Source organism: Leptopilina heterotoma, unplaced genomic scaffold (assembly GCF_015476425.1).
Source record: "Leptopilina heterotoma isolate Lh14 unplaced genomic scaffold, ASM1547642v1 Lhet_65, whole genome shotgun sequence".
In the NCBI taxonomy this organism is placed as follows: Eukaryota; Metazoa; Arthropoda; class Insecta; order Hymenoptera; family Figitidae; genus Leptopilina; species Leptopilina heterotoma.
In genome coordinates this window covers 2,141,214-2,168,347 of record NW_025111152.1, presented here as the reverse complement: position 1 = coordinate 2,168,347, position 27,134 = coordinate 2,141,214, and the positions used below count along the sequence as shown (strand labels likewise).

The 27,134-nt window shown below is 33.5% G+C and overlaps 1 protein-coding gene across 6 annotated transcripts in view; it reads right to left on the bottom strand.

Annotated features, from left to right (window-relative positions):
- LOC122509934 (coiled-coil domain-containing protein 170) overlaps nt 1-27,134 on the bottom strand; it is a 61,423-nt gene that overhangs the window by 4,696 nt on the left and 29,593 nt on the right. For 4 of the 6 annotated variants that reach the window (XM_043624265.1, XM_043624268.1, XM_043624267.1 and 1 more), the window contains 9 exons: nt 17,795-17,890; nt 17,575-17,706; nt 17,178-17,366; nt 16,827-17,096; nt 8,206-8,350; nt 7,944-8,116; nt 7,609-7,809; nt 5,219-5,362; nt 5,011-5,088 (listed from right to left, as the gene is read on the bottom strand). In XM_043624265.1, coding sequence (XP_043480200.1) covers nt 5,011-5,088; nt 5,219-5,362; nt 7,609-7,809; nt 7,944-8,116; nt 8,206-8,350; nt 16,827-17,096; nt 17,178-17,366; nt 17,575-17,706; nt 17,795-17,890 — 1,428 coding nt within the window. The remainder of the gene's footprint in view (nt 1-5,010; nt 5,089-5,218; nt 5,363-7,608; nt 7,810-7,943; nt 8,117-8,205; nt 8,351-16,826; nt 17,097-17,177; nt 17,367-17,574; nt 17,707-17,794; nt 17,891-27,134) is intronic. The other 2 variants (XM_043624266.1, XM_043624270.1) reach the window with 1 other exon arrangement.

Sequence of the window (27,134 nt, the reverse complement as noted above, 5' to 3'; positions counted from 1 at the left end):
AAAATTAAATAATAAATTGTATTAGCATTTCAAATCATCAGGAAGAAAAAAAATTCGATAATTTGAAACACTTCTTCTGAGCTATAAACTCTCAGTTATATAGTGTTAAAAAATCATGTTAACAGGGGGAGAAGTCGCTCTCGCCACCTGGCGGTGAAAGTATATGAACTGTAGTATTCTGTATCATTAATAAAAAAAACCACATGAGATTCTATGTAAGATCCCATGTGGAAAATTATATGGAAAATAATTTACGATCTCACCTGGGATTTCATATAATTTTCATTTCTATGTAAAATCCTACGTAAGATCCCATGTAATTTCTTATGTTATTTCCCGCATATGAAACCATATGAGATCTTACGTAGGATTTTACATAGGAATGAGAATTATATAAAATCACAGGTGACATCGTATATTATTTCCCATATAATTTTCCACCTGGGATCTTACATAGGATCTTACGTGGTTTTTTTTATTAATGATACAGAATACCACAGTTCATATACTTTCACCGCCAGGTGGCGAGAGCGACTTTTCCCCCTGTTAACATGATTTTTTAACACTATATAACTGAGAGTTTATAGCTCAGAAGTGTTTCAAATTATCGAATTTTTTTTTCTTACTGATGATTTGAAATGATAATACAATTTATTATTTAATTTTTAATTAAATAATTTTTAATCCTTTGAAAATTCTCACAATGTATCCCTAATGTAATCACATATCAAATCTTTTGTGAAATCCTATGTGAAATCTTATATATGAAACATGAAAACCCATATGAAATCCCATATGAAATCCTTTATAGAATCCTTTATATGTATTCTCACATAGGAATTCATGTGGATTTTTATGTAGATATACACAAACTCAAATTCCCACATGAATTCCTGTTTCAAATCGTGTCCCAAATATACATGTGCTTTTACATAGGATCCCATGTGGATTCTTACGTGGGATCTGGGATTTTATACAGGTTTTTGTATAAGAACCCACGTAAGATCCCATGTAGGATCCCATGTGGGTATTTGATATATATTATATATATATTATATATATATATAATATATATATTATATTATTATTATTATTATTATTATTATTATTATTATTATTTATATTATATTATATATTATATATTATATATATATATATATTTTTTTTTTTACCGAGAAAACTGGAGAGTCAAATTCAGAGGTTCAAAAAGTGTATGTTTCCTTTGCTTATGAAGAGAGTTAAATAGTCCTTCTAAAATAAATTTTGAATTGATAATGGAAATCTACTTGTATATTCTCTCCCATTATATCTGAGGGTTATAAGTTGCGCAGAAAATGTGTACGATCTGATGCGCGCGAAATTATTTTTCTGACATTTTATGTATTTAATTTAGGGGTTAGGTTGCCATATTTATTCATTTCGCGCCGGATAAGGAAGGGATTTCTCAAGATGGTTAATTTGTCCCTCTGTTATAAACTCATTTTCCCTCCAAGAGAAATGGCACGAATATCTGTCAATGGTGTATTTGAACATTTAGATTGTTATCCAATACACGGAGAAAAAGGAATAGTTGACACATCCAGATACATGGATATCACAGCCATATTATATTGAAAAATACGGGATATCCATAGTTAAGGTTGCTGCATCCATATTCTATGGCTGGCTGTATATTGTTGGAGCAGCAAAAGATCTATGGTTGGGTGATCCATAGTAATGGAAATGGGAAACAAAAAATTGGAATCACTCAATTAATTAAATTCAATGTCACTTGAGATATTTTATACACATTTTTGTTAATTAATACACACCACTTATTGAATAACCGCATATTAACGAAATAAATTATCAACCGATGGGGGGAGGACACGAACCCTAGACCTAACGCATACTAAACACTAACGCTATCCACTACACTATACACACAACTACAATATTTGAGCATATAATATTCCTTATATACTCTACACATATTTCATGAAAATGAATTTACATAAACACAAATAGACAATAACGATAATAAATAATAAACAATTGTAACACTATTTATACACAATAAACTCACAACGAGATTATATAGACGCGACAGGAGACCGACAAGCGACGGACAAATTGAGACGACCATTTTTAAATGGATGCCATGATAATGAATTGCGCGCAACATGTATCGAAATCTTGAACTAACTATGGATCTCCCAACCAAAGTTTATATGGATGAGGCAGCCATATGTGAAAATCCATAGCATGAATTGTAAGCCCAACCATGCCTATGGATGTCACATCCATATTTAATTCAACAATATAATATGGCTCCCTCATCCATTGAATATGGAATGTGCTTCCATTCTGAAAGTTGTCTCTTCCATTGAATTGGATAACACAACAATATTCTGCTCAACAATATTTTTATGGATATCTCTTCCAGACCTTTTCTTTCCGTGTAGCTAACTCTCAAATATGAACGATTTGTCCCTCCAGATGTTTAGTCCAATACTCCAGTTTTCTCAGTGTAAGTACGATTCTATGTAGGAAGTTTGGTATGATGCTATATAGGTAAATTTTTAATAATTAAGTAAGATTTTATGTAGGAATTTTTCTACGATTCTATATGGACAAATTTTTAATAATTATTAGGTAAGATTTTATGTAGGAATTTTGGTAAGATTTCATGTAGGTAATTTTTTAATAATTAAGTAAGATTTTATGTAGGAATTCTGGTAAGATTCCATGTAGGTACTCTCTAAATCTGAATCAGCGAAAAAAGCGCTGCCCAGTAAAAAAAAAGTATTCAGAATAGAGAAAAAGTATTGGTGGAGACGTTCGGTGAATGCGTTTTCGCGACAAAACCGTATTGGTGGGTTACGGTGAATACATTTTGCTTACCGTGAATACTTTTTTTTTTAAACTTTCGATTTAAAGATTCCTAAGCAAAGTTGAGAATATTTATAAAGAGCGTAACTTTGACTTTGACTTTGACGTTACCGGCGGAACTTACTGTTTCACATACATTTACTTGGGTTTCTCAAGTTTCTGTCGGTATCGTCAATGTTCCTTTTCATCATCATACGTTGTAGGTTTGTCACATTTAATTTTTCATTTTTTCTCAAAATTTCTTATTTCCTTCTCGCAATCGTCATTTTTATACTTCAGGTCACTTACGCTCTTTATAAATATTCTCAACTTTGCTTATGAATCTTTAAAACGAGAGTTTAAAAAAAATGTATTCACGGTAAGCAAAATGTATTCACCGTAACCCACCAATACGGTTTTGTCGCGAAAACGCATTCACCGAACGTCTCCACCAATACTTTTTCTCTATTCTGAATACTTTTTTTTTTACTGGGTGTTTTAACCAGTGAACGAAGTTTTCACTGAAAAATAGTGGAATTTACTGAAGATCAGTGGATGTCACTGAAGCAATCAGTAAACTCTGCGTGTGCGCAGAAGTGTAAAATACTCGTAGCGTCATTTCTATGCAAATGTGTCACATTACGCGGAATGTTTTTTTTTACATTAGTGACAAATTAATTTAAATTGGATGAAATTAGTGATTAGTGAGTAGTGATTAAAGTAAACATTAAAGTGAGCATATTTTCTGTGGTTTCGGTGGTGAATTTAATAAATTTTCAAGTGGTTTTCCTTGAATTGGAAAAATAAATTTATAATGAAAATCTAACTCTAAATTCACAAAAATATTAGTGTTTTAAGTATAATAAAAAATAATAAATCATATACCCGTAAACATTTTAGACACATATTATTGCAAAATTTTATAATTGTTGGTTATAAATTGATTGAAAAGAAAATTAATACAGCTGCCATATTCGATAATACGTAACCGCTGATTGGACCAGCGACTATTCGCTGATTCTCAGTGGCATACTTATAGCTATTTGAATTAGCGACTATCCGCTGAGAATCAGTGAGTTTTCGCTGATTCTGATTTAGAGAGTAAATTTTTAATAATTAAGTAAGATTTTATGTGGGAATTTTTCTACGATTCTATATAGGCAAATTTTTAATAATTATTAAGTAAGATTTTAACTAAGAATTTTTTAAGATTTTATATTGGTAAGTATGGTGGAAATTGACAAAGGAAATTGACATAGGAAATTGACACCAAAATTATGTCAGAAAAGATGTAGGTAATCATATTGGAATCAACGTAGATTTTTATCCAGTAACACGAATGCGCATTCCTATATCAATTCTCATAAAAAATCCTGTTCCAAATCCATATGTGCTTTTTTATGGATTTCTACGTAGATTCTTACAATCAATCTAGGATTTTTTATAAATTTATAGTTAGTATTCTATGCAAGATCTTATGTAGGATCCTACATAGGGATTTTCAGTAGGGTACTGCGCATACATTTAAGTTTTTGCTATTTGGCGCAAGTTTGCTGCAAACTTGCAGTGCAAACTTTCCAAGTGGGTGACATTTTTATATTTATGCAAATTTTCTGCAAACTTGCAATGCAAACTTGCGAAATTTGCATGGAAAACTTGCAGCAAACTTGCAGAAAATATCTGTGCTTTGTGGGAGATGATCTAAAAAATGGAATAATTGTTGCGGCCAACTTTATTGTGACATTGTCTACATTTTTAATATACGTGAGATATTAAAGGAGTTAAAGAAGATTCCCAAAATCACTGCGGTACACGGAGAGAAATTTATAGTAGTGGGTAACATAATTGTGTATTGTGGTTAGGGTGACCATCTTTAATGCTACGTATACAGACGCAGCTATCTAGATAGTCACCGTTACCATCAATATCATCAGGAGTAACATCTTGGTAGTACGGGGTACAACTATATTTTTTTTAGCATCTGTGATGGTTGGCAATAGCATAATGATAGTATCGTGTAACATCATCTTTTTAACATCAAAATCTGACTATCCATTTCTCTCAGTGTAGGTGCTCAACAAATTTTTTCTTGTAAAAATAAACTAAGAGTTAGTGCAACATTTTCTACAGGATTTTTAAAACAAGCGCCTATTAGCTTACTTCTTTTAAGCAAGGCAGTTCGTGGTATAATCGTTCACGTCGAATCCTGGGAAACGTCGTATAGCTGCAACATAATAGCTGCAGCACAAAAGTGCATGCACATAGTATAACACACACAAAATTTTGTTGTCAATTTAAATGCACACAACACAAAACACAAAAACGACAATCAAACAAAAGATGAAAATAATTTCAATTGTTATTTTACCTTATCAACTAATTTATCAGTTTCCAATCTTGACAATTGTTCGGCGCGTACAAGTAACGACTCTGTCTGAAGATCCATGCCAATTTCTTGAGAAATCTCGTCCATTTGCATTGATTTTCCTAGTCTGTCCAAAAATGCTAAAAACTGTAAATATGTGAAAAATATTTCTTAAAAAGTATCAAATTTTTAAGGTTTAGCAATATTAAGGAAGTGATTTTGCCATCTTTTTCTACTTGATTTTACTGTTAATAATTAGCCTTGTATTTTATTCATTAAGGTACCCGGCCTCCATCCGGGTAGCGAATCTTTTCAATCAATTAAAAACACAGGCACACAAAAAAAAGTCAAAACCCCTACAACCCCCTTAACACCCGCAGGGTGGGAGCTCGAAATTCGAATTTTCACGAAAAGTCGATTAGGGTGTCTAAACCTACGTTTGTTGGGTCGCTGAAACCAAAAAAGACTACCAAAATCAAATCCTTTCCACCCTCAACCTCCTACAACCCCCTGCAATAATTTTTTTCAAATAAAACGAACCGATTTTTGGGAAATTGAAATTAAATATTAATTATCAAAAATTATTGCAGGGGGTTGTAGGGGGTTGAGGGTGGAAAGGATTTGATTTTGGTAGTCTTTTTTGGTTTCAGCGACCCAAAAAACGTAGGTTTAGACACCCTAATCGACTTTTCGTGAAAATTCGAATTTCGAGCTCCCACCCTGCGGGTGTTAAGGGGGTTGTAGGGGGTTAAGGGAGGGAAGAATTTGTCACAAGGGACGCAATTTGCAAACGTGAAAAGTCTGAATAGCGCGTCGCGTCGCCGGTTTACTTTTGACTCGTGTTTTATTAATAATATATAAGTCCATAAATTATATTTATAATTGGTGAATCTTAGACAGAAAGTTTAGTTTTATTAGTATGTTAATATTTTAATTCGATTATAAACAAGTTTATAAACAGTTTATAATCTTAATTTCACCTAATATATATGTGCATTAGCATTTAATTCTTTATCTTAAAGAGAGAAATTTCCACTGATAGTTTTAATAATTGTTGTTTGTTATAAGAAATTAAATGTGACATATGTTTATTTTAATAAAATTCAAGAATATGAACATACACTGTAAAAACAAAGTCTTTCTTTAAGGCGGTGTCAAAGTCGATTGGATTTTTGCATTGAGCTTCAATGGAAAAATCGCATCGACTTTGACACCGCCTTTAAGCTCGAAAGTCTTTTTTCAAGGTGTAAACGGAAGACTCCCCAATTGATACAAGTAAGGTGTTAAATAAACTGAAATTCAACTGTAAGCCTGTAAGAAGGCTGAAATTTAGCTACCCAGTAAGAAGCGAGGAATTGAAAAGAATTGAAATAATTCAAACTCTGTATGGTGTAGTAGAAATTATCCAATACTTTTGAATGCCATTTCTGTCCAATACTTTTCTATACCATGATAGGACCACGTTTCGTCTAAAAATGAATGCTATTCAATTCTTTTTGTAATTTTTAACAAAGACAAAATTTTTTTCTGAATGCTTTCCAATCCCATCCGAAATTATTACAGCCTGTCATTACATCACTTTTCAATTTTTCATTGGAACCGCGTTTCTGCATGCATTCAAGCAATCATCTGGATTTTTGTAATTTATAAGATACATACAGTGGCAGATTTTGTAAAAAGTGTTTGTGTTCAAAGAAAAACTTGCTGAAAAATTGATTGTTTACCAATTTAACGTCATTTAAACGAGTCAGGGCCGTTATTCTGTTAGACAATAAATCATAACCTAAAAATTTCAGAGACCTTTAAACACTTTTAACCCTCTTAACTGATAATTTAATAATTATTCCTTTTTAAAATAGCAAATAAATTCATGAGTGCAGTTATTTGAAAGTAATTGAACATTCTATATGTCAACAATATTAGTATTATATTATTATACTACTGTCGCGGAATTCAGAAGCATAGGACAAAAATGGTATTCAAAAGGATAGAATTTTTTTAATGCTTCTTAATCTTTGCTTTCTTACTGGGTATTCAAGAGGATTGATATCGTTACTTTTCATATTGCTCTCACTGGATAGAAAAGTATTGGACAGAAATGGCATTCAAAAGAATAGAATCTTTTTAATACTTTTCAATTTTTCGTTTCTTACTGGGTAGATGGTTTGGCTGAATTTTAGCCTTCTTATACTAGCTTACAGTTGAATTTCAGTTCATTTAACACCTTACTTGTATCAATTGGGGAGTATTCTTTTTAAACTTCTAATCATTACTGACATTCAGCCAATATGGTCTACTTCCGTTTACACCTTGAAAAAAGACAAATTTCTGGCTTAAAGGAAGACTTTGTTTTTACAGTGAAGTATTCAAAATATATCTAAAAAAATGCTTACGTGCTGTTTATCTCTACGTAACGTTTCTCTCGAAATTTCACAGGATGATAATTCTGATTCAAGTTTATGATATTTCGCTTCTAATGCAGCTCGCTCTTCCTCTAAATTTCTAATCTTTATCATTGTGGTCTCGACCATTTCTGCTTGACGATTTACTGACTCTGTGGTGACATTAACTTTTTCTTTTAGATTTTGGATTTTCTGTGTCAAAAGAGAAATTTATCACAAAATGGAAAAATGACTTTGAATATAAGATAATAAATGAATTCTCATTTAAAATAAAATATTATTTTTATTTCGGTTGCTTTTAATATAACATTGACAAATGTCAGTACCACAGCTTGATCTTTGTTATCGGCGAGAATTTCCCTTAATCGATCCTTGATGGCATTCTCATGTGATTCAACGAAACGATTTGGTGTACTGAGAAGAATAGCCATCGACTCTAATAGATGACGTAATTCATTATGAACCCTCTGTATTTTTTCTTCCTTGATTTTTAGATCCTCTGAAATTGTTCCGAACATAAGTTTTCTTCACTTTCAATTAGCACTTGTTGATCGAAAGTGAAGAAAGTTTAAAAGAGAAATGACCAACCTCGTAATTGGCAGATTAAAGTTTCCTGGCTGGATATATTTCCGCTTGCGCTAGTTATGCTGCGATTCGCATTCACTAGCTTGTCTCTGACATCGTTTAGTTCACGTTCGGCCACTCTGTACTGCATTTCCAGACATTCTTTTTCCTGAAGGAAAGAAGAAAACAGTTTTTTAGGGTATTCGCAGAAAAGAACTAAAGGTACAAAGAAACAGGTACCCGGTAAGAAGCGTACGAATAGAAAAGAATTCAATTTCCAGAAAATATGCTTGAAAACGAGAATTTTGAATTATTCTGAATACGCGAATTTACCTCGAAGCTCTATTCCACAGGAACCATCAAAATTTTAGAACAATCAATTTTTCTCTATTCCCTATTGAAAATCCCCATATGGGAAACCACATGGGAAACCACATGGGATCCTATGTCAAAAACCATGTAAAACCCTACTTTCATGAAGGAAACCACGTGGTTTACCATGTGGTTTCCCATGTCAAACCATATGGGAAATTGAGACAGGATTTTAGTTAGGAATAGACATGGGGAATTTGAACAGCTCATCTATGCATAAAACCATATCAAATCCCACATGTTTTTCCCAGTCAAATCCTAAACAGAATCCCATGTGAAAAACAGTATCATTTATTTATAATTACAGTACCGTCCGCAATTGTCAGTCCACCTATTTTTAAAGGAATGACAAAAATTTTTTAACATAAAATTCATGAAAACTAAAATTTTTTTTGGTTTATATTTTGAAAGACGATAAAATTTTGAAAAGAATAAGACCTTACAGAAGTCATTTGGCCAAAATTTGTAGAAGATATTCCTAAAAATCGTCATTTTCAATGTTTTACAAAAATTTAAATAACTTCTAAAATAATGAACGCTTTTTAATAATCTTAGGCTTATTTTAAAGGTCTTTTTCTACGGAATAAGAATTACTTATAGGCATTAACCTGTCATTTTTAACTTGGAATAAGCATGACGTCAAAATTGGACAAAAAATTGGAAAAATTTAAAATCAATTTTTTGTACTAAAAACTATTCTAGAACATATATAAAACATGATATGGTGTAGATTTTTCAAGAAAATTTAATAAAAATATATGTTTGAATTTCAAAAATTATTTTTCTTTTCATAATATTATTTCAAATTTTTGAATTTTTTTGTCCAACTTTGACGTCATGCTTATTCCAAGTTAAAAATGACAGGTTAATGCCTATAAGAAATTCTTATTCTGTAGAAAATGGTCTTTAAAATAAGCCTAAGATTATTAAAAAGCGTTCATTATTTTAGAAGTTATTCAAATTTTTGTAAAACATTGAAAATGACGATTTTTAAGAATATCTTCTACAAATTTTGGCCAAATGACTTCTGTAAGGTCTTATTCTTTTCAAAATTTTATCGTCTTTCAAAATATAAACCAAAAAAAATTTTACTTTTTATGAATTTTATTTTAAAAAAATTTTGTCATTCCTTTGAAAATGGGTGGACTGACAATTTCGGACGGTACTGTATTTTCCCAAGTCAATCCCCAAGTGAAAAACAGTATCATTTATTTATAATGATTTTTTCATGTCAAATCCTAAACCAAATCCCATGTGAAAAACATTATCCGCCTTATTGAATATCCCTACATGGGAATCCACTTGGGATTTTACAAGGGATTTCACATAGGATTTTATATGGGAATTGACATAGCATTTCATGCAAGATTTCACCTAGGATTTAATGAGATATCACATAGTATTTTATTAAAGATCCAATGAAGAAATTTTCAAAGGATTAAAAATTATTTAATAAAAAATTAAATAATAAATAGTATTAGTGTTACAAGTCATCAAAAAAGTAAAAAAACGATCATTTGAAACACGTCCTCTCTGCTACAGGTTCTCAGCTTTTATATACTTCCAGAATCGTCTCAACAGCGAGAGAAGTCACTTTCGCCACCTAGCGGTGAAAGTATAGGAATTAAGTATCATTACTAAGGAAACCATGTGGAATACCACGTAGGATTCCATGTGGTTTCCTACGTGGGGATTTACATGGGATTTTACTTAGGAATTTAAGTAGAAATAAATTCCCAAATGAATTCCTAAGTAAAATCCCGTGTAAATCCCCACGTAGGAAACCACATGGAATCCTACGTGGTATTCCACATGGTTTCCTTAGTAATGTTAAAGATTACTGTCGCTCCTATACTTTCACCGCTAGGTGGCGAAAGTGACTTCTCTCGCTGTTGAGACGATTCTGGAAGTATATAAAAGCTGAGAACCTGTAGCAGAGAGGACGTGTTTCAAATGATCGTTTTTTTACTTTTTTGATGACTTGTAACACTAATACTATTTATTATTTAATTTTTTATTAAATAATTTTTAATCCTTTGAAAATTTCTTCATTGGATCTTTAATAAAATACTTTGTGATGTCTCATTAAATCCTAGGTGAAATCTTGCATGAAATCCTATGTCAATTCCCATATAAAATCCTATGTGAAATCCCTTGTAAAATCCCAAGTGGATTCCCATGTAGGGATATTCAATAAGGCGGATAATGTTTTTCACATGGGATTTGGTTTAGGATTTGACATGGGAAAATCATTATAAATATATGATACTGTTTTTCACATGGGATTCTGTTTAGGATTTGACTGGGAAAAACATGTGGGATTTGATATGGTTTTATGCATAGATGAACTGTTCAAATTCCCCATGTCTATTCCTAACTAAAATCCTGTCTCAATTTCCCATATGGTTTGACATGGGAAACCACATGGTAAACCACGTGGTTTCCTTCATGGAAGTAGGGTTTTACATGGTTTTTGACATAGGATCCCATGTGGTTTCCCATGTGGTTTCCCATATGGGGATTTTCAATAGGGTTGCTCACGTCGATTTGCAGATAGAAAAGAATCTAAATTGTCTATTTTTTTTAATGCGCATAGTTTTATGGTATTAAAAGTTCTTGAAAAAAATATGGAGTTCTATTCTTTTGAATTGACTGGATTGACTTCTAACGCAATTCTAGGTAGTCAATTCAAAAGAATAGAATGTTCGACGAGTAAATATAAAATGTTTATTCTTCTCAATAGACTGCTTCGAATTTCAGTAGCGCATTAAAAGGAATACAACTTTTGACAAACAATTTGGAAAAGCCTAATCTTTCCAATTGTCTGTACACGGAGAGACTTTTAGTTAGAAAAATTACTTTATCGTATTTCGATATTTCTAATAAAACGTAAGAATTTAGGGATAATCGAGGTATAGTTAGAAGAATTCTAATAAAGATTATGGAAAGACATAGTCAACGTCACTTTTGGTAATAAGTCTCAAAGTTTTTTGAATCTTTTCTAAAGCTTTATACTAAAAGTGAAGATCAGGTGACGCTACCCACAAAGCACAGACATTTTCTGCAAATTTGCTGCAAGTTTTCCATGCAAATTTCGCAAGTTTGCAGCAAACTTGCATAAATATAAAACCCACTTGGCAAGTTTGCAGCAAACTTGCGCCAAATAGCAAAAACTTAAATGAATGCACAGTAGTTTACTATGACATCTAGAGCTGCGCACTATATTTTAGTCACCTTCCCTACAAGGAAGACATCGTTCATCAAAATATATGTAATTTAAAAAAAAAAATTTTTTTTAAATTTTTTAGGTATTTTAGAAAGTTTGCTGCAAATTTTCCTCAAGTTTTCATTGCAAACTTGCAAAGAGGGTGACATTTTTATTTGTATGCAAGTTTGCTGCAAACTTGGATGCAAACTTGCGAACTTTGCATGGAAAACTTGCAGAAAAATACTGTGCTTTGTGGGTACATATATATAGCATAAATATAGGGTAGGGGTATATACAAAATGCGTTACTAGGCACGTGTATACGTATATAATACATATGTATATAAATATATACATGATTTATTATAATATTATTACACAATTCAATTGTTTAATCACTAATAACTTTTGAAACGTTTTTAACAAAATACTTTCAAGACGATGATGACGCTCGGTTGTTTGCTGAGTGTTCGCCTAACATTAACTTGGTCTTCGGTTGTGGACGGAACTGTTCGGAAACCTTCGTGAAAATATTCTAATAAAATTTTGTAAAAATTCAAACTGCTTACCATTTCAGAGCGTGTTAGTATTGAAAATAATACAGTATCTAAAATTTTTTTACATTTAATAGTATTCAAAATAGTGGGTTTACAAATAAAAATATCAGAATGTATTATAAATAAGTTCCATATTCTCGTATTTGCAATTGTCTTAACATCAAATGATATTCTTTCTAAACTTTTATACTAACTTCTGTTCCCTAAAAATTACAATAGTAGATAAAAAAATAACACTACTTATTATTATAATAAGAACTATCATCATCCCCAGATAGCACAAAAACTTCCAATAAGTTTCCAGGAAGCTTCCCGTGGTAATTTCGGAAGTTACCTTCGGTAGCTTCCTAGAAACTTCTCTAACATACACCAATGTCCGCACTTGGAAGCTTCCCATGGAATCTTCTAGGAGGTTTCCTGGAAACTTCCTTGGAATCTTCCCTTGGAAGCTTCCTGCAAATTACCGGTGGAAATTTCTTGGGAGTTGTCAAAGAAAGTTTCCTGGAAGTTACTAGGAAGTTTCCAAAAACTATTAATATTTTTGTTAATGAAATTTTATTATTAAAAAAGCTTTAAAAAATATGAAATATTCATATTTTGCATTATTATAAAATAAAAAAATGAGTTTAATAAAAAAAAGGATTTTCATAACTACAGCACATGAGGGTCAGCGGACTCGAACCACAAGTCATAGGCCTCCAAGTGTGCTGCTGCAATGCGCTCAACCAAATCGCCACATGACATTGAGAAGCTAATTTATATATTATATATTTCATTCTATCTTACAGGAAACTAATTTCTATTTTATCGACTTATGATTATTAAAAATATTAATTTGCGTCAACTTTGTTTGACTTTTCTTAAATAATGTGATTTTTTCGACTTTTCTTCCTCATATTGCAATAAAATTCTAATTTTTGGGAATATAAAAAACTACTTGAATTTCAAAGATTTAAAATTAAAATTATTGAAAATTTCATTTAAAAAAATTGGATAATTTAAACTAAAACTCTGAAAAACTTTTATTCCAATTTTCTTTTAAAATTAATTAAATTTTTAAATTTGTATATTTAATTTTAATTGAAAAATTTTCGAATTATCAAAATATCGTAAAATTTAATTCAAATGAAATTTATTTGTAGGCATATATTAAATAAATCCCTTTTTTAATAATTAAATAATTTAATAATTTCAATTTTGGAAGAATTACTGTTGGTAATAATTAATTAGAATTAATTAAATTTTAGAAAATATAAAATTGCATTTTTTTAAATAACTGTTCTTGTAGAAAATATTTAACAAAATAAGTATTAAAACAACTTATAAAATATTAATAAATAATTTAATTTCATTATCTTTAATAAATTTTAATTAAAATTGTTTAAAAATCTAAATTTTCAAAATATCAAAATTAAATTATTTATTAATATTTTATAAGTTGTTTTAATACTTATTTTGTTAAATATTTTCTACAAGAACAGTTATTTAAAAAAATGCAATTTTAAATTTTCTAAAATTTAATTAATTCTAATTAATTATTACCAACAGTAATTCTTCCAAAATTGAAATTATTAAATTATTTAATTATTAAAAAAGGGATTTAATTTAATATATGCCTACAAATAAATTTCATTTGAATTAAATTTTACGATATTTTGATAATTCCAAAATTTTTCAATTAAAATTAAATATACAAATTTAAAAATTTAATTAATTTTAAAAGAAAATTGGAATAAAAGTTTTTCAGAGATTTAGTTTAAATTATCTAATTTTTTTAAATGGAATTTTCCATAATTTTAATTTTAAATCTTTGAAATTCAAGTAGTTTTTTATATTCCCAAAAATTAGTATTTTATTGCAATCCCTACTAAAAATCCCTGTATAAGATCTTGTACAAGAAAATGCACACGTTCAGCAGCTGAACTTGTACAAGTTCTGGTAAGAACATGTACAATTTCTTGTACCAGGATTTGGAACAAGTTCTTGTATTAGAACTTGTACAAGAAAATGTACGAGTCCTGGAAGATTCCATGGGAAGCTTCCAAGTGCGGACATTGGTGTATGTTAGAGAAGTTTCTAGGAAGCTACCGAAGGTAACTTCCGAAGTTACCACGGAAAGCTTCCTGGAAACTTCCCCGTGTAGAAATTTGAGTTGGGTTCTGATAGGGTCCTCGCTGTATTTCCCTACGGCTAGCAGGGTTCTGGAAGGGAAAATCTGGTCGGGCCCCGGCACCTTTCATCACGCTCGCGGACAGCGAGGAATGGAAGATCGGGCTCTAGCTTGATTTCCCTGTGATGGCCCTACCAGAAATAGAAAGCCACCGCTAGGACACTTTTAGTTCCCTTCAATCGCTCGGTTTATTAAATATTCGAATAAATACACGGAGAAACAAATGCTGTTGAATCAATGACACCCGGGCATTTTTATGATACAAAAATTTTTTTAGTTGTCGCTATTGCTTCAATAACACTATAATATTGTAACAAAAATATACAAATTGTAATAAAAATATACAAACGATAAATTGAAAAAAGAAAATTAGGTTTACATATTTTTTTATATATTATAAATTAAGTTTCATAGCTACAAATACTTCTATATATAAATCTTTTTTTTTTAACTTGACACACACTCACATACACATCTTTATAATTTTTTTATTTTTTCCAATCGAACAAATTTCCCCTAAACGGCTAAAATACACACACACACACAAATTTATTTTTTTTCGTCAGAAAAACACGGTAATACGGCATATCCCCCGAGCGGTCACCCATCCAAGTAGTAACCGCGACCAAAGTTGCTTAACTTTCGTGATCGACGGGAACCGGCGCGCTGCATTGTAATACATCCGCTTCTTAATATCGACCGCTTACTCTATAGTTAAATACCGTGCTTGAGATTTTTCTCTTATATTAAGTAATAAAAGAATTTATATTTCAGGGAATTTATATTTAATCAGTAATTAAATAAATATGTTATAATAATAATAAATAAATAAATAAATAAATAATAATAATAATAATAATAATAATTAACAATTATTATTAATTATTTATTATTATTATTATTATTATTATTATTATTATTATTATTGTTATTATTATTATTTATTTATTTATTATTTAATTAATAATTATGTTTTATGTTGACAAAGGGAAAAAAAATCTTTTTGTAGTTACATTTCAAAAATAGTTAAAGAAGTTAATTTAGTTAACTCTGTATATAAATTATGAAAAATATTTGTGTTCAATATGAACATTATTTTTTAATAAAAAATTATATACTCAAACAATGTATAATTACATTAGAACTATTTGAAACAAAAAATGAAAACAACACTCCTGTACCTTATAAAATTTATTTTTAATTTATTTTGCTTATTCATTTATTATTATCTTTAAAACAAAGTATAAAATTATCCTAAACTCTACTTGAGAAAATTTTGATAATTCGACAGTTTACTATTTTGAGAAAAAATTGTTTAAAAAATTAAAATAACTTATTATTTTATTTATATAATTAATAAATATTAATTAATATTATTAATTGGATTTCCTAACCCAACGTTTGCGATTGAGATATCGACTCGATATCTCTGTCCAGAATTAATTAAGGGGCCTTACCAGTTTTTTCCAGTACGAATTTCCTCTCTAGAATCCAAGCGGGATCTAGGGAGATATTTCTAATCCGAATTTCCTCACAAGAATCTTGCCAGTTCTAGTCAGGCTTTCCTAGGCTAGATTTTCTGGCGTGGTTCTAGCTAGAATCCAACCATTCGTAGGGAAACGTAGGGAAATTTCTACACGGGTCTTTTTGTGCTATCTGGGTCGTACCTCGATTATCCCTAAATTCTTACGTTTTATTAGAAATATCGAAATACAATAAAGTAATTTTTGTAACTAAAAGTCTCTCCGTGTAGGAGCTTCTCTAGTTATTGTCTTAAAATAAAACACAGTGACAGTTATGTTTCGCGTCGTGTGAATTTCATTGTAATTTCAGTGCTAAATTATTAAAATTAAATATTAAAACTAGTGAAAATATGGTTAAAAAACGCAAAGTGCTTACGATAAAATATAAAATGCTCTTACTGAAAGGAATTTTCATATGTTTAATGTTTAAGTCAAGTTTTGAAACCTAACCTCACTTTCTAGTGGAATCTTGAGTGGCAGTGAGTTAATTCAGAGGAATAGAAATTTCTACTGATTAGCTGTAGATTCTGATTCTTTTGAATGCGCGTTTCATATTTTTGTGAAGTCAATTCAGAATAATAGATTTTTTGAAATTTTGGTGGTTCCCGTGGAATAGAGCTCTGAGGTAAATTCGCCTATTAAGAAGAATACAACTTTTGAATTCTTTTCAATTCTACGCTTCTTACCGGGTAGAGCAATTGGTATTGCTTTGTTTAATGACAATCATTGGATAATTGGTAAATAAATTTGATTAATAATTAATTAAAATTAATTTGTCTTAAATTTATTTCTCTTGACAAGAATTGCGATACAAACCTGACGAAAACGATCCAAATCGATTAGCTGAGTTGCAACTTGACGTTGGAGTTGATCTTTCTCGGACGTAATTCGATCTAACGAATCCTTGCAGGTTCTAAAATCAACTTCTACACTTCCCAAATGAGTTTCGACAGTGGAGCTTTTAGTTCGGAGACGATTAACTTCCTGAACGAGTTCTTCTGCTTTATGAATAACCATTTCTGGACTATGGTGAGTACTATCACAGAATTCGGTATTCAAGGCGTGTGCTAATCTTCTAACAAAATCCTGCAAGTAGATAAATACTTATTATTTTGTAACGAAGACTCTTTAAAGCACCTTCTAATTTTTATAAAAATATGTATAAACCTGCAAATTTAGGCGCGCCCGTTCCTTCAACTGAATCTCCTCGGTAATGTTGTGTTCCACTTGACGAATTTTCTTCTCATACTCTCGTACCTTTTCCTCATGATATTTTACATCCCGTTGTAAACCCTGAATTGTGATTTCATTTCTGCCTTGACACGCATATAAATTTCTCTCCCTATCCTCCAGTTCCTTTAAAATGCAAATTTTATTTCGTAACAAATTAAAATACTGTCCCAGTGAGAAATGAAAGGTCTGACCAACGTCTAGTCGATGTCTAAATGGGTCTTTTTAGACCTCTTAGACGTCGAATAGACGTCGGTCAGACCTTTCATTTCTCACTGGGGTGTGGGAAATAATGCATAATTTTTGTATAAAGTAGATTCAAAAATAAATTTACCTGTATTCGTTTTTTAAGACTTAAAATAACAGAATTTTGTCGAGCTGCCTGTTCTCGAAGCTGATCCGCTTCAACCTGAAGTTCCACGACTCTTTGGTCACGTGATCGTACAGAGTTTTTCATTTCTTGAAGCTAAAAATGTTTGTATATCAATGTAATTATTATTTCAGTGATTTTAGTACTCTCAGTATTCGATTTTCGTAATTAATTTTTCTCTCACTTCAGACATTAATCTATCACGTTTATATTCCAGTGCTGCCAACTCGCTCCTTAAAGCTGTTGTGACTTCATGTGTCATTGCCTCTTCAGTTTCAATCTTTAAATAAAAAAATTTACTCATTCAAATTTATAATAAATATAAAATAATCGCAATTAATTGTAATGCTAGATAAGAAAGGCATTCGTGCTTGCATTCAAGAGAATTCAAGTATACAAATACACCTTCGCGAACGAGATGCATAAGATTCATTTTCACAGGGATCTCCGAAGAGAATCAATCTCTTAAATACATGGAAATGATATATTCTAAATGAAAGAAACATACAAAGTTCAAATAACAAAATGCATTGCTATACAAACTCTATTATACATTTTTCCAAATTATTCATTCTTTCTCTCATATATTTCATTGCTTTCATCCACATTCAAAAAGTGACGAATTTGAACTAGATTCCACGCACGTCTGACTCTGAGTCGCTCCCTTCTTCTTTTTCTTCTTTCCTTGTTAGTGTCCTATTGCAGAGCATATACTCAGTTCACTCAGTTCACCCGGGGGGAAGGTTGGCAAAATGTGGGAAAAGAACTATATTAGTAAAAGGGAAAAGAAAAAAAATAATAAAACCAAAAAAAAAACAACTCATGAAGAGAGAAAAAAAAGAAACAACCCAAAACAAAATAATAATAATTAAAATAGAACCCAGAGCATATGGAAATATGAGTATTTCATATCATTTGAACAACAACAAATTAAATTGTTATATGCGATGTACCCCCGCCTAAAAATCGGCCGAAGGCCTCAACCATCTCATCTGTAGGGCTCAAATCGCTCCGGATCCTCAATCCCCAACCTGTGGACCAAGAAACCAAAAAACTCCGGTCTATTTGGAGACAGAATAGGACATTCATTCAAAGTTCAATCTTCAACAGCTTCAAAGTTCTATTTTCAACCCTACAGGGGCAAATGAGATCCATTCTTCATCCCAAACGGTTAAAATGATCAAGGCAAATGACATGCCCCACAGTGGTCTGAAACCCGATTCTAAGTGGACAAAACTATTTTCTAAAAATTGCTTCAATAAAATTTTAATAAAACTTGTTACTCGGGGGTTTTCGGGGTCGCTGATTACGAATCAGAAGTCAGTTTTAAAAAATTCAAAATGGCGGGCATCAAAATAAAAACTTTAATGGATTTTAATAAAACATTGTATTTAGCAGTTTTTGGGGTCTCTGAATACGAATATATGAAGTCAGTTTTTAAAAATTTTAAATGTCGTATACAATATACACGGAGAAAAAAGGATAATTAAATTTACACTGAGCCCAGCTTAAAATCCCCGTACATGATCCTTAACCCTTAAACCGCACCCTGGGTGTGCGACACCCATATTCTAGCTTTTTACTCTAATATTTCGGTTAAATTCGTAAAAATTGAACATGTGTCGTTATTGGACGATACATTTTGTACTTAAGTTTATGTTCCGTGAGGGACATTAGTCTCCCAAGTGTCTTTGTGTATTTGATAACTTTATGAAGTTGTCGGCGAAAAATTTCTGCTTGTTTGACACCCAGTTTTTGGTTTAGGGTAATTTCAGTAGTTTTAAAAAACTCTTTTTTAATTATTAAAATTAAATAAATCATTATGAAACTTATTTTCCTTCAAAATAGATGTACTGAGCTATATAAGATAATTTTTCCAAAAGATAATATCCTATTCCAGCTTGGAGAACACACTTAAAAGTCCCCGGGTGTCGCACACCCAGTGTGCGGTTTAAGGATGGATTCGGCAGTGTGCGGTTTAAGGGTTAAAGGATCTTGTGCAGGATCCCGACCGGATCCCGTACGGCATTTTGGGACAGGGTTTCTGTGCAGGAACCTTAGCTATCAAAGGTTCCTGTATACAGGAACACTTGCAGGATCCTGACAGGAAACTTTTAAATTTTTTAAATTTTTATATGTTAAGCAACATTTGACATACATACCCAGTAAAAAAAAAGTATTGGAAGAGAGCGAATAGTATTGGCGGTGAGTTTCTGCCAATACGTTTTCGCGTGAAAACCGTATTGGGGGCATTCTGCCAATCCTGCTTTTTCACCGTCAATACTGTCCTCTTGAATCTTTCGATTTCACGTTCATTGACTCGACTTGAGTGTGTACTGTTGATCTATTACCACCCAATGGGAAGTAAACGATTGGTTCAATAATGGGCCATGCTTGGCGAACTCCGTTCCATTATTGGAACATTAATGGCAACCATCATTGGACCACCAATGGTTTAAACTTGGGATGATCACGCTACTGCCAATGATCGGTAGCCAAGCATCGGGCCATTATTAGTTGCCAAGGAATTGCCAAGGATACAAAATCGATTTTCAAAAGCTTGATTTTTTATTGGCAGCCAACAAAAAACCAAGGTTTTGAAAATTGATTTTTTTTAATTATTAATTAAAATTTATTTTTAAAAAATATATTTTTGAAAAATTTATTTAAAAAAAATATATTTTTCAAAATATATATTTTTTTAAATTAATAGAATATATTAATTTAATTTTTCACCTCTGGTAAAACAAAGATGAAAGACTGATAAATTCCCTCACTTTATATCTTACAGTGGAGGGATAACTGTGAATGTCTTTGCGAGAGAGGAGCACGTACTTATATAGAGCCAGTGAAACAGGTCACAAGCGAGAAGAAATCACTAGCATGCACTCTGGCGGCGCTTGTCGGAAGTGGCGCAACGTTGGTTGCCAAGCGCTGTGTCGATAATGCCACGATATGCATGCGCTCCAGAAAACAGTTCCGACAAGCGCCGCCAGAGTGCATGCTAGTGATTCCTTCTCGCTTGTGACCTGTTTCACTGGCTCTATATAAGTACCTGCTCCTCTCTCGCAAAGACATTCACAGTTATCCCTCCACTGTAAGATATAAAGTGAGGGAATTTATCAGTCTTTCATCTTTGTTTTACCAGAGGTGACAAATTAAATTAATATGTTCTATTAATTTAAAAAATATATATTTTTAAAATAAATTTTTGAAAAATATATTTTTTAAAAATAAATTTTAATTAATAATTAAAAAAAATCAATTTTCAAAACCTTGGTTTTTTGTTGGCTGCGAATAAAAAATCAAGCTTTTGAAAATCGATTTTGTTTCCTTGGCAATTTCTTGGCAACTAATATTGGCCCGATGCTTGGCTATCGATCATTGGCAGTAGCGTGATCATCCCAAGTTTAAACCATTGGTGGTCCAATGATGGTTGCCAATTGTTTTGCCAAGAAAAAACCATTGGGTACCAAGCATGGCCCATTATTGAACCAATCGTTAATATTGGCAACTTCCCGTTGGGCACATGATTTAGGGAGCTTTCGACGTTCGCGCTAGAGGTGATGTGAGTATAAATCACAGCGCTTATCTACACGGAGAGAAATCTGTTGCTCTTAGCGCATGAGCAGGCCGTACTGAAAGCGCATACACCATGCGTAAGTTGCAAGAAATCCATGCTGATTTTTCATGGATTTGAGCAACTGTGGCACAAGTGGACACAAAGCTGTGCAAAGTTAGCACCGGCCTTTGCAAAATTAGGTACAGACGTCTGTGCGTAAAGCGAACCAACATGTCTCTAGCGTTATTCGTAGCACATTTCTCTCCGTGTAGAAAATACCCTAAATCAATATGGTATAATAGACCAACATTTTGTCACATTTCATTTGTTTACATTTTAACAAAATTTTATATTTCCTGTTCGTTATCAGCATTTTTACACATTAAATCAATCAGTCTTTTTGATTAAAATGCCAAATCGAGTCAATGAACGTGCGATGAAATTGAAAGATTCAAGAGGACAGTATTGACAGTGAAAAAGCAGGATTGGCAGAATGCCCCCAATACGGGTGTTACGTTCAAATTCGTCACCTATATATTTCAATAGAAACAACGAATTTTATTTTAATTATATAAAATCCATTCAATCATTTTTGTAAACTAAAAACACAATCAACATTGTTACACAAAAACACATATTTATTGGCAATACTCATAAATTCCAACATTAAGCAAATTCTTAACAACCTACTTTTAATCGGGTATTTAGCACAAAGAATTAAGCAAAGTACAATTTTTCTTTATTTTAATATTGCAAGGTAAGGTTTCCTTCAGTTAATTTCAATTATTTCACAATAACGAAGTGGTTCAATTTTAATTTTCGCAAGTACCAAATTCTGCAAGTCGTCAGAATTTCGCTTAGTAATAACTAAGTGCAATAAACTGCATTGAGGATTTTCCCCACCTAATTGTCACTCAATAAAAAGAATTGACAAGGGGAAATCTGGGCAGTTTAATTCAGGCAAAGTTACCTGAACGATATATTGTTTTAGTCGTATAGACTTGATATTTTGTGATTTATTTGTGAATCAAAGGGCGTAGTCCCTAATTGTTGTGCAAAAGAAAATACCCAATGGGAAAAAAACCATTGGCGCATTAATGGACCAATAATGGGAGCCACCATTCCATTATTGTCCCATTATTGGTACCCAATAATGGACCACTAATGGTAAAATCATGGGAGGTCCACGCCGATGCCAATAATTGGCAAACCATTATTGGCACATTATTGGCTGCCATTAAAAAACCAATAATAAAAAAAAATTGTTTTTATTAAATTTTATTAAATAATAAATTTATTTATTTAATAATTATTTTATTTATTATTATTATTTATTGTTATTAAAAATATTAATTTTTTTAATTAATTATTTTATAGAAATGGTTATTATTTTCTATCACATCGAAATGTGAATAACCCTTTCGTTCAGAGTCTAAAAATTTCTCATTTGCTGAAGAGCATTGTTCGTTATCAAGATAAAATTTAAATTAATAATAAAATAATTTCTTTATTTTACTTTTCTTTAAATTCAATTCGTAACAACGGGTTTCACGCGAAAACGTATTGGCAGAAACTCACCGCCAATACTATTCGCTCTCTTCCAATACTTTTTACATTAGAGTTTATAATCTTGTCTGAAGCATGCATTTTTGCGAGATGCAATATATTGTCTGAAGCTTTCGTTACAGGGCTGATGTTAGGCGGAACTTTTCAAGCTTGCAAGATCCTTCCCTCGATAGTGCACTGTAATAATACAGACCTTGTTATGTAATACTGCCAACTATAGTTATACGTTATGTTTAGGAAAGTTTTTGCTTGATTTAAGATTCATCTTTAATTATCTGAAGTCAAAACTATTTTTATTAACTAATTTATATACTAAATAATTAATTAAATCTGTTTTTGACTTTATCTTCAGGTAATTAAAATTGAAACTTTTAATCAAGTAAAAACTTCTCTACAAACTAGTTGGCGAGTTAGGTACCTTTCACCTTGGAGCTTCACGTATATATAACAATATAATAATATATTAACTAACTTCACATTTGTAATAATCAACCTTAAAAACCTCTGAGTGACAAAATTTCAAGCAAATTTAATTAATTTTTTACCTTTTCGGTCGCCATATTGAATCCGCCCTTTTAAATCTTTAACAACTGGCTTCAGATTCATAATCAGTGGCCCCAGAAAATATTAAAAAAGGAAGTGATGTAAAAATCCATTAATGTAGTTAAAATTGTTTTGTCCAGCTAGATTCGTTCTTCCGACCACTTTTGAAGACCGGCGCACACTTTAAACATGAAAATATCGAAAAGTGGCAGAAGGTGTTCGTGGATACTAAAGGTAATGTCTTAATGAACATTTCCCAATAAATTGCTTTTCGAAATAATTCGAAATAACTAACTTCCGCCACTTTAAATTTTGTCATATACAAGTACGCAAACACTTACTTTTGAGGGTTGTTTTAAAATACAAGCATTATCAATAAAAATGTAAATGATACACTGTATACATATTGAACTTGAAAAAGCAACATAAAATCTGTCGATTACCTTAAAAAACTCAAATTGATTTTTTGGACCTAAGCCGTGTTTTGTCGTGGACAGTCAACGATTGAAGTTAACTACACTTGACATACCCATCTTTAAAACGATATATTGTCAAAAGTAATTGATATTTTTAACTTTTGACTTTTGCATTTGAAAAAGCAACATAAAATCTGTCGATTACCTTAAAAACTCAAATTGATTTTTTGGACCTAAGCCGTGTTTTGTCGTGGACAGTCACAGATATGTTTATTTCTTAAAACATTTTTTTAAAAAAGCAACAGTTTTATAGCATGCTCTATTGATTCAAAATAAGGTAGAAATCAAATCACTAGTACATGCTATTAAATTTATAACAGATTTAATTATATCTAAGAAATGCATTTCTTAATATTATAGTATTCTTCGTTAATACTATAACTTCTGTAATAATATTATATAAAATTTATTTAAATCTATAGTCCAATAATGAATAGCATATGTTATTGAACTAACCCTCCCTAGGGGTTTCAAGACCTTGCCGTTGGTGGGAGGCGCACGAGGGGCTTTACCCAGTGGGAGGCTACTTCTCGATATCTCTCGTGGGGAATGGGGGGTCGAACCCTTCAAAATGGGTCGGCTGCTACAGAAACCGAATTTTCTGTGTTTCGCTGGGCAGTGTCTCAGGGCACGGGGATTTAGAGGGATATCGAGAGAGACGGGATGGACAGAGGCTTAACCGCGGGTCCATTCCGAAGACTTCTCACTGGTGGAAGTCTGACCAAGAAGAAACCCTTCCATGGTTACGTTGGCTGTGCCATGGCGATTGAGGCGCGAGTCTCTGCCACCCAATCCGTGATGAACTCGTGTCCATGGATGAATGATACTAGGGTTAACAAATCCGTCAGGTTCTTCCGTGGGGGGGGGGGGTTGGACGGGGGACGACCATCGCTGGGCATTACTTAGCTCTCGTAAAGTTCGGGAACGGTTGTGTTACAGGAGGGGCCCGTCCTCTGGACGACCCGTCCCCGTGGGGGGCTCGAATGGAGGTATCTGTAACGAGACTCCGAGATACCAGGCGAACTCTCGGATGTATTTAGCCTTATCCTTGAATAGAGGCTCTTCAAGGACGGACCTTTTATTTCCTCTTTTCTCGTGGGACCAAAATGGATACTACTAATTTAAACAAAGATCGAAGCAATAACGCGGAACAGGCGGGCATTGCAGAGCCCCCTTCGGGGAATCTCAATGCTGGCGCAGGGACTACGCTTGGGGCGGGGGTTGAGACCACAGGGGACCAAACCTCGCAACAAGTAGATAGGGTTCAGCAACACTTGGGTAACCTTGCCCTTGATGGCAAGAGACTAAGTGGGGCTGCAGTAAGGAGGAGAAGGCGAGAGCGAGCTCGGGACTCTCTGAGAACCGAATCGCATACCGCTGGCTCTTCTCAGAACACTTCTGGAGTGGGGGGGAGGGCGTCGGGGTCCGGGTCGGGGAAAAGACGGCAGGACTCGGAGGAGGCTTCCCCTAGCAATAGAATGCCGCCAAAGAAGATAAGGGGCCCACAAGGGGGAACCTTATCGTTTGCGGAGATCACTAGATCGTCATTAGCCGGGGCGATCGTCGCGGAAGGCTATCCTAGGGTCCAGATGACGTTGGCTAATCTGGACCAATTAAGGGTAGCAATTCATGAGGAGATTGGGGGGGACGAAGTCGGACCCTATCCTCATTTTGGAGAGGTTCGCCTCACTAGGGGAGCGATCCTAGTAGAGTGCCTGGACTCAGAATCTAGGGAATGGCTAAATAGCCGTATACCTAGGTTCAGTCAGGCGTTAGAGGGTCTTGCCATCAAAGTGGTGGATCCGGCTGAGCTAATCAAGCTGGTAAGGGTTGTGGCGTGGGTACCCGGTCCTAGGGTGAACCAGGCTTCAATCCTTAAAAACCTCGGTAGACAAAATACCGGGGTGGATACATCCGCGTGGAGGGTGTATTCGGGAGGCGAGGGGAGAGCAGACCAAGCTTCGGCTGTGGGCTGGACTCTCGCGTTAGGAGTACCAGAGAGCGACATTGAAGCTCTCCAAGCCCGGCAGTTGAAACTGTGTTTTGGGCTAGGTCAAATCACTCTAAGAGTGGCGAGGCAAGGTACTGACACAGCTGCTGGGCAGGGTACCCAGGGAGGGGAAGCGACTGAGGAAACCGTGAATCAGCATTAAAAACGGCTGCTTCCGGGATTCATTGTGTGCAGATTAATTTGCATCATTGTAAGGGCGCTTCGGCGATTTTAGCCAAGAGCTTGACAAAGATGCAGACAGCTTTAGCCTTTATTCAAGAACCTTGGGTTTTCAAGGGGAGAATTAGACGTCTGAACGGCTGTGGCGAGCTGGTTAGTTTACCACAGGAACCAGTTCCGAGGGCGTGTCTGATCTATAAAGGTCTAGATGCTTTCCCACTTTTAGAATTAACTACTAGGGACTTAGCTGTAGTTAAAGCTAAGTATCTAGAAAAGAACGGAAATAAAAGGGAGGTGGTAATAGCGTCCGCTTACTTTCCAGGAACAGGGGATGAACCTGCACCACCAAGAGAGGTGGAGAGGTTGGTAGATTACTGCCAAAGGCGAGGGCTTTCCTTGTTAATAGGGTGTGATGCTAATGCGCATCATGTTGTTTGGGGTAGCACAGACATTAATGACAGAGGCAGAAGACTTTTAGATTTTCTGTTAGATACAGATTTAGACATTTTAAATCAGGGTAATGAGCCGACTTTCGTTACTGTTAACAGAAAAGAGGTGTTGGATATTACGATCTGTTCCAAGTCTTTAGGTGATGGCGTGAGGGACTGGAGGGTGTCTGATGAGGATTCCCTCTCAGACCACAGGCTTATTACGTTTAGATTGGAATCGAAGGATCGGGAACAGAAGTGGGGTCGTAATCCTAGGAGTACCGACTGGGCTTCATATAGTGAAGACCTCAGGGCCTCTATGGCGTGCTTCCCCACTTCCTATGGAACGATGGAGGAGTTAGAGCTTGCAGCGGAATATCTGCGAGATTCTATTATCTGTTCCTTTGAAAGGAACTGTGTAGTTAAGAAAATGGGCTTCAATGGGGGCGGTAAATGGTAACCGTAAGAAAGCTCTTTAATAAGGCTAAGAAACGTAGGCATCAGCGAGCATGGGATGAATATCATACCGCTCGCGATTCTTACAAGAAAGAAGTAGAGAGGGCAAGGGGTGTCAGTTGGAGAAGTTTTTGCGAGGGAATCGAGAGGGTACCAGAAGCTTCAAGGCTTCATAAAGTACTAGCTCGAGACCCAATGGCAAAATTAACTACTATTAAGCTGCCTAATGGGCAGTATGCCCAGGATAAAAGGGAGTGTCTAAAGCACTTGAATGAGGTAAACTTTCCGGGCTTTAGAGAAGGCAGGGAGTAAGACTAAGGAGA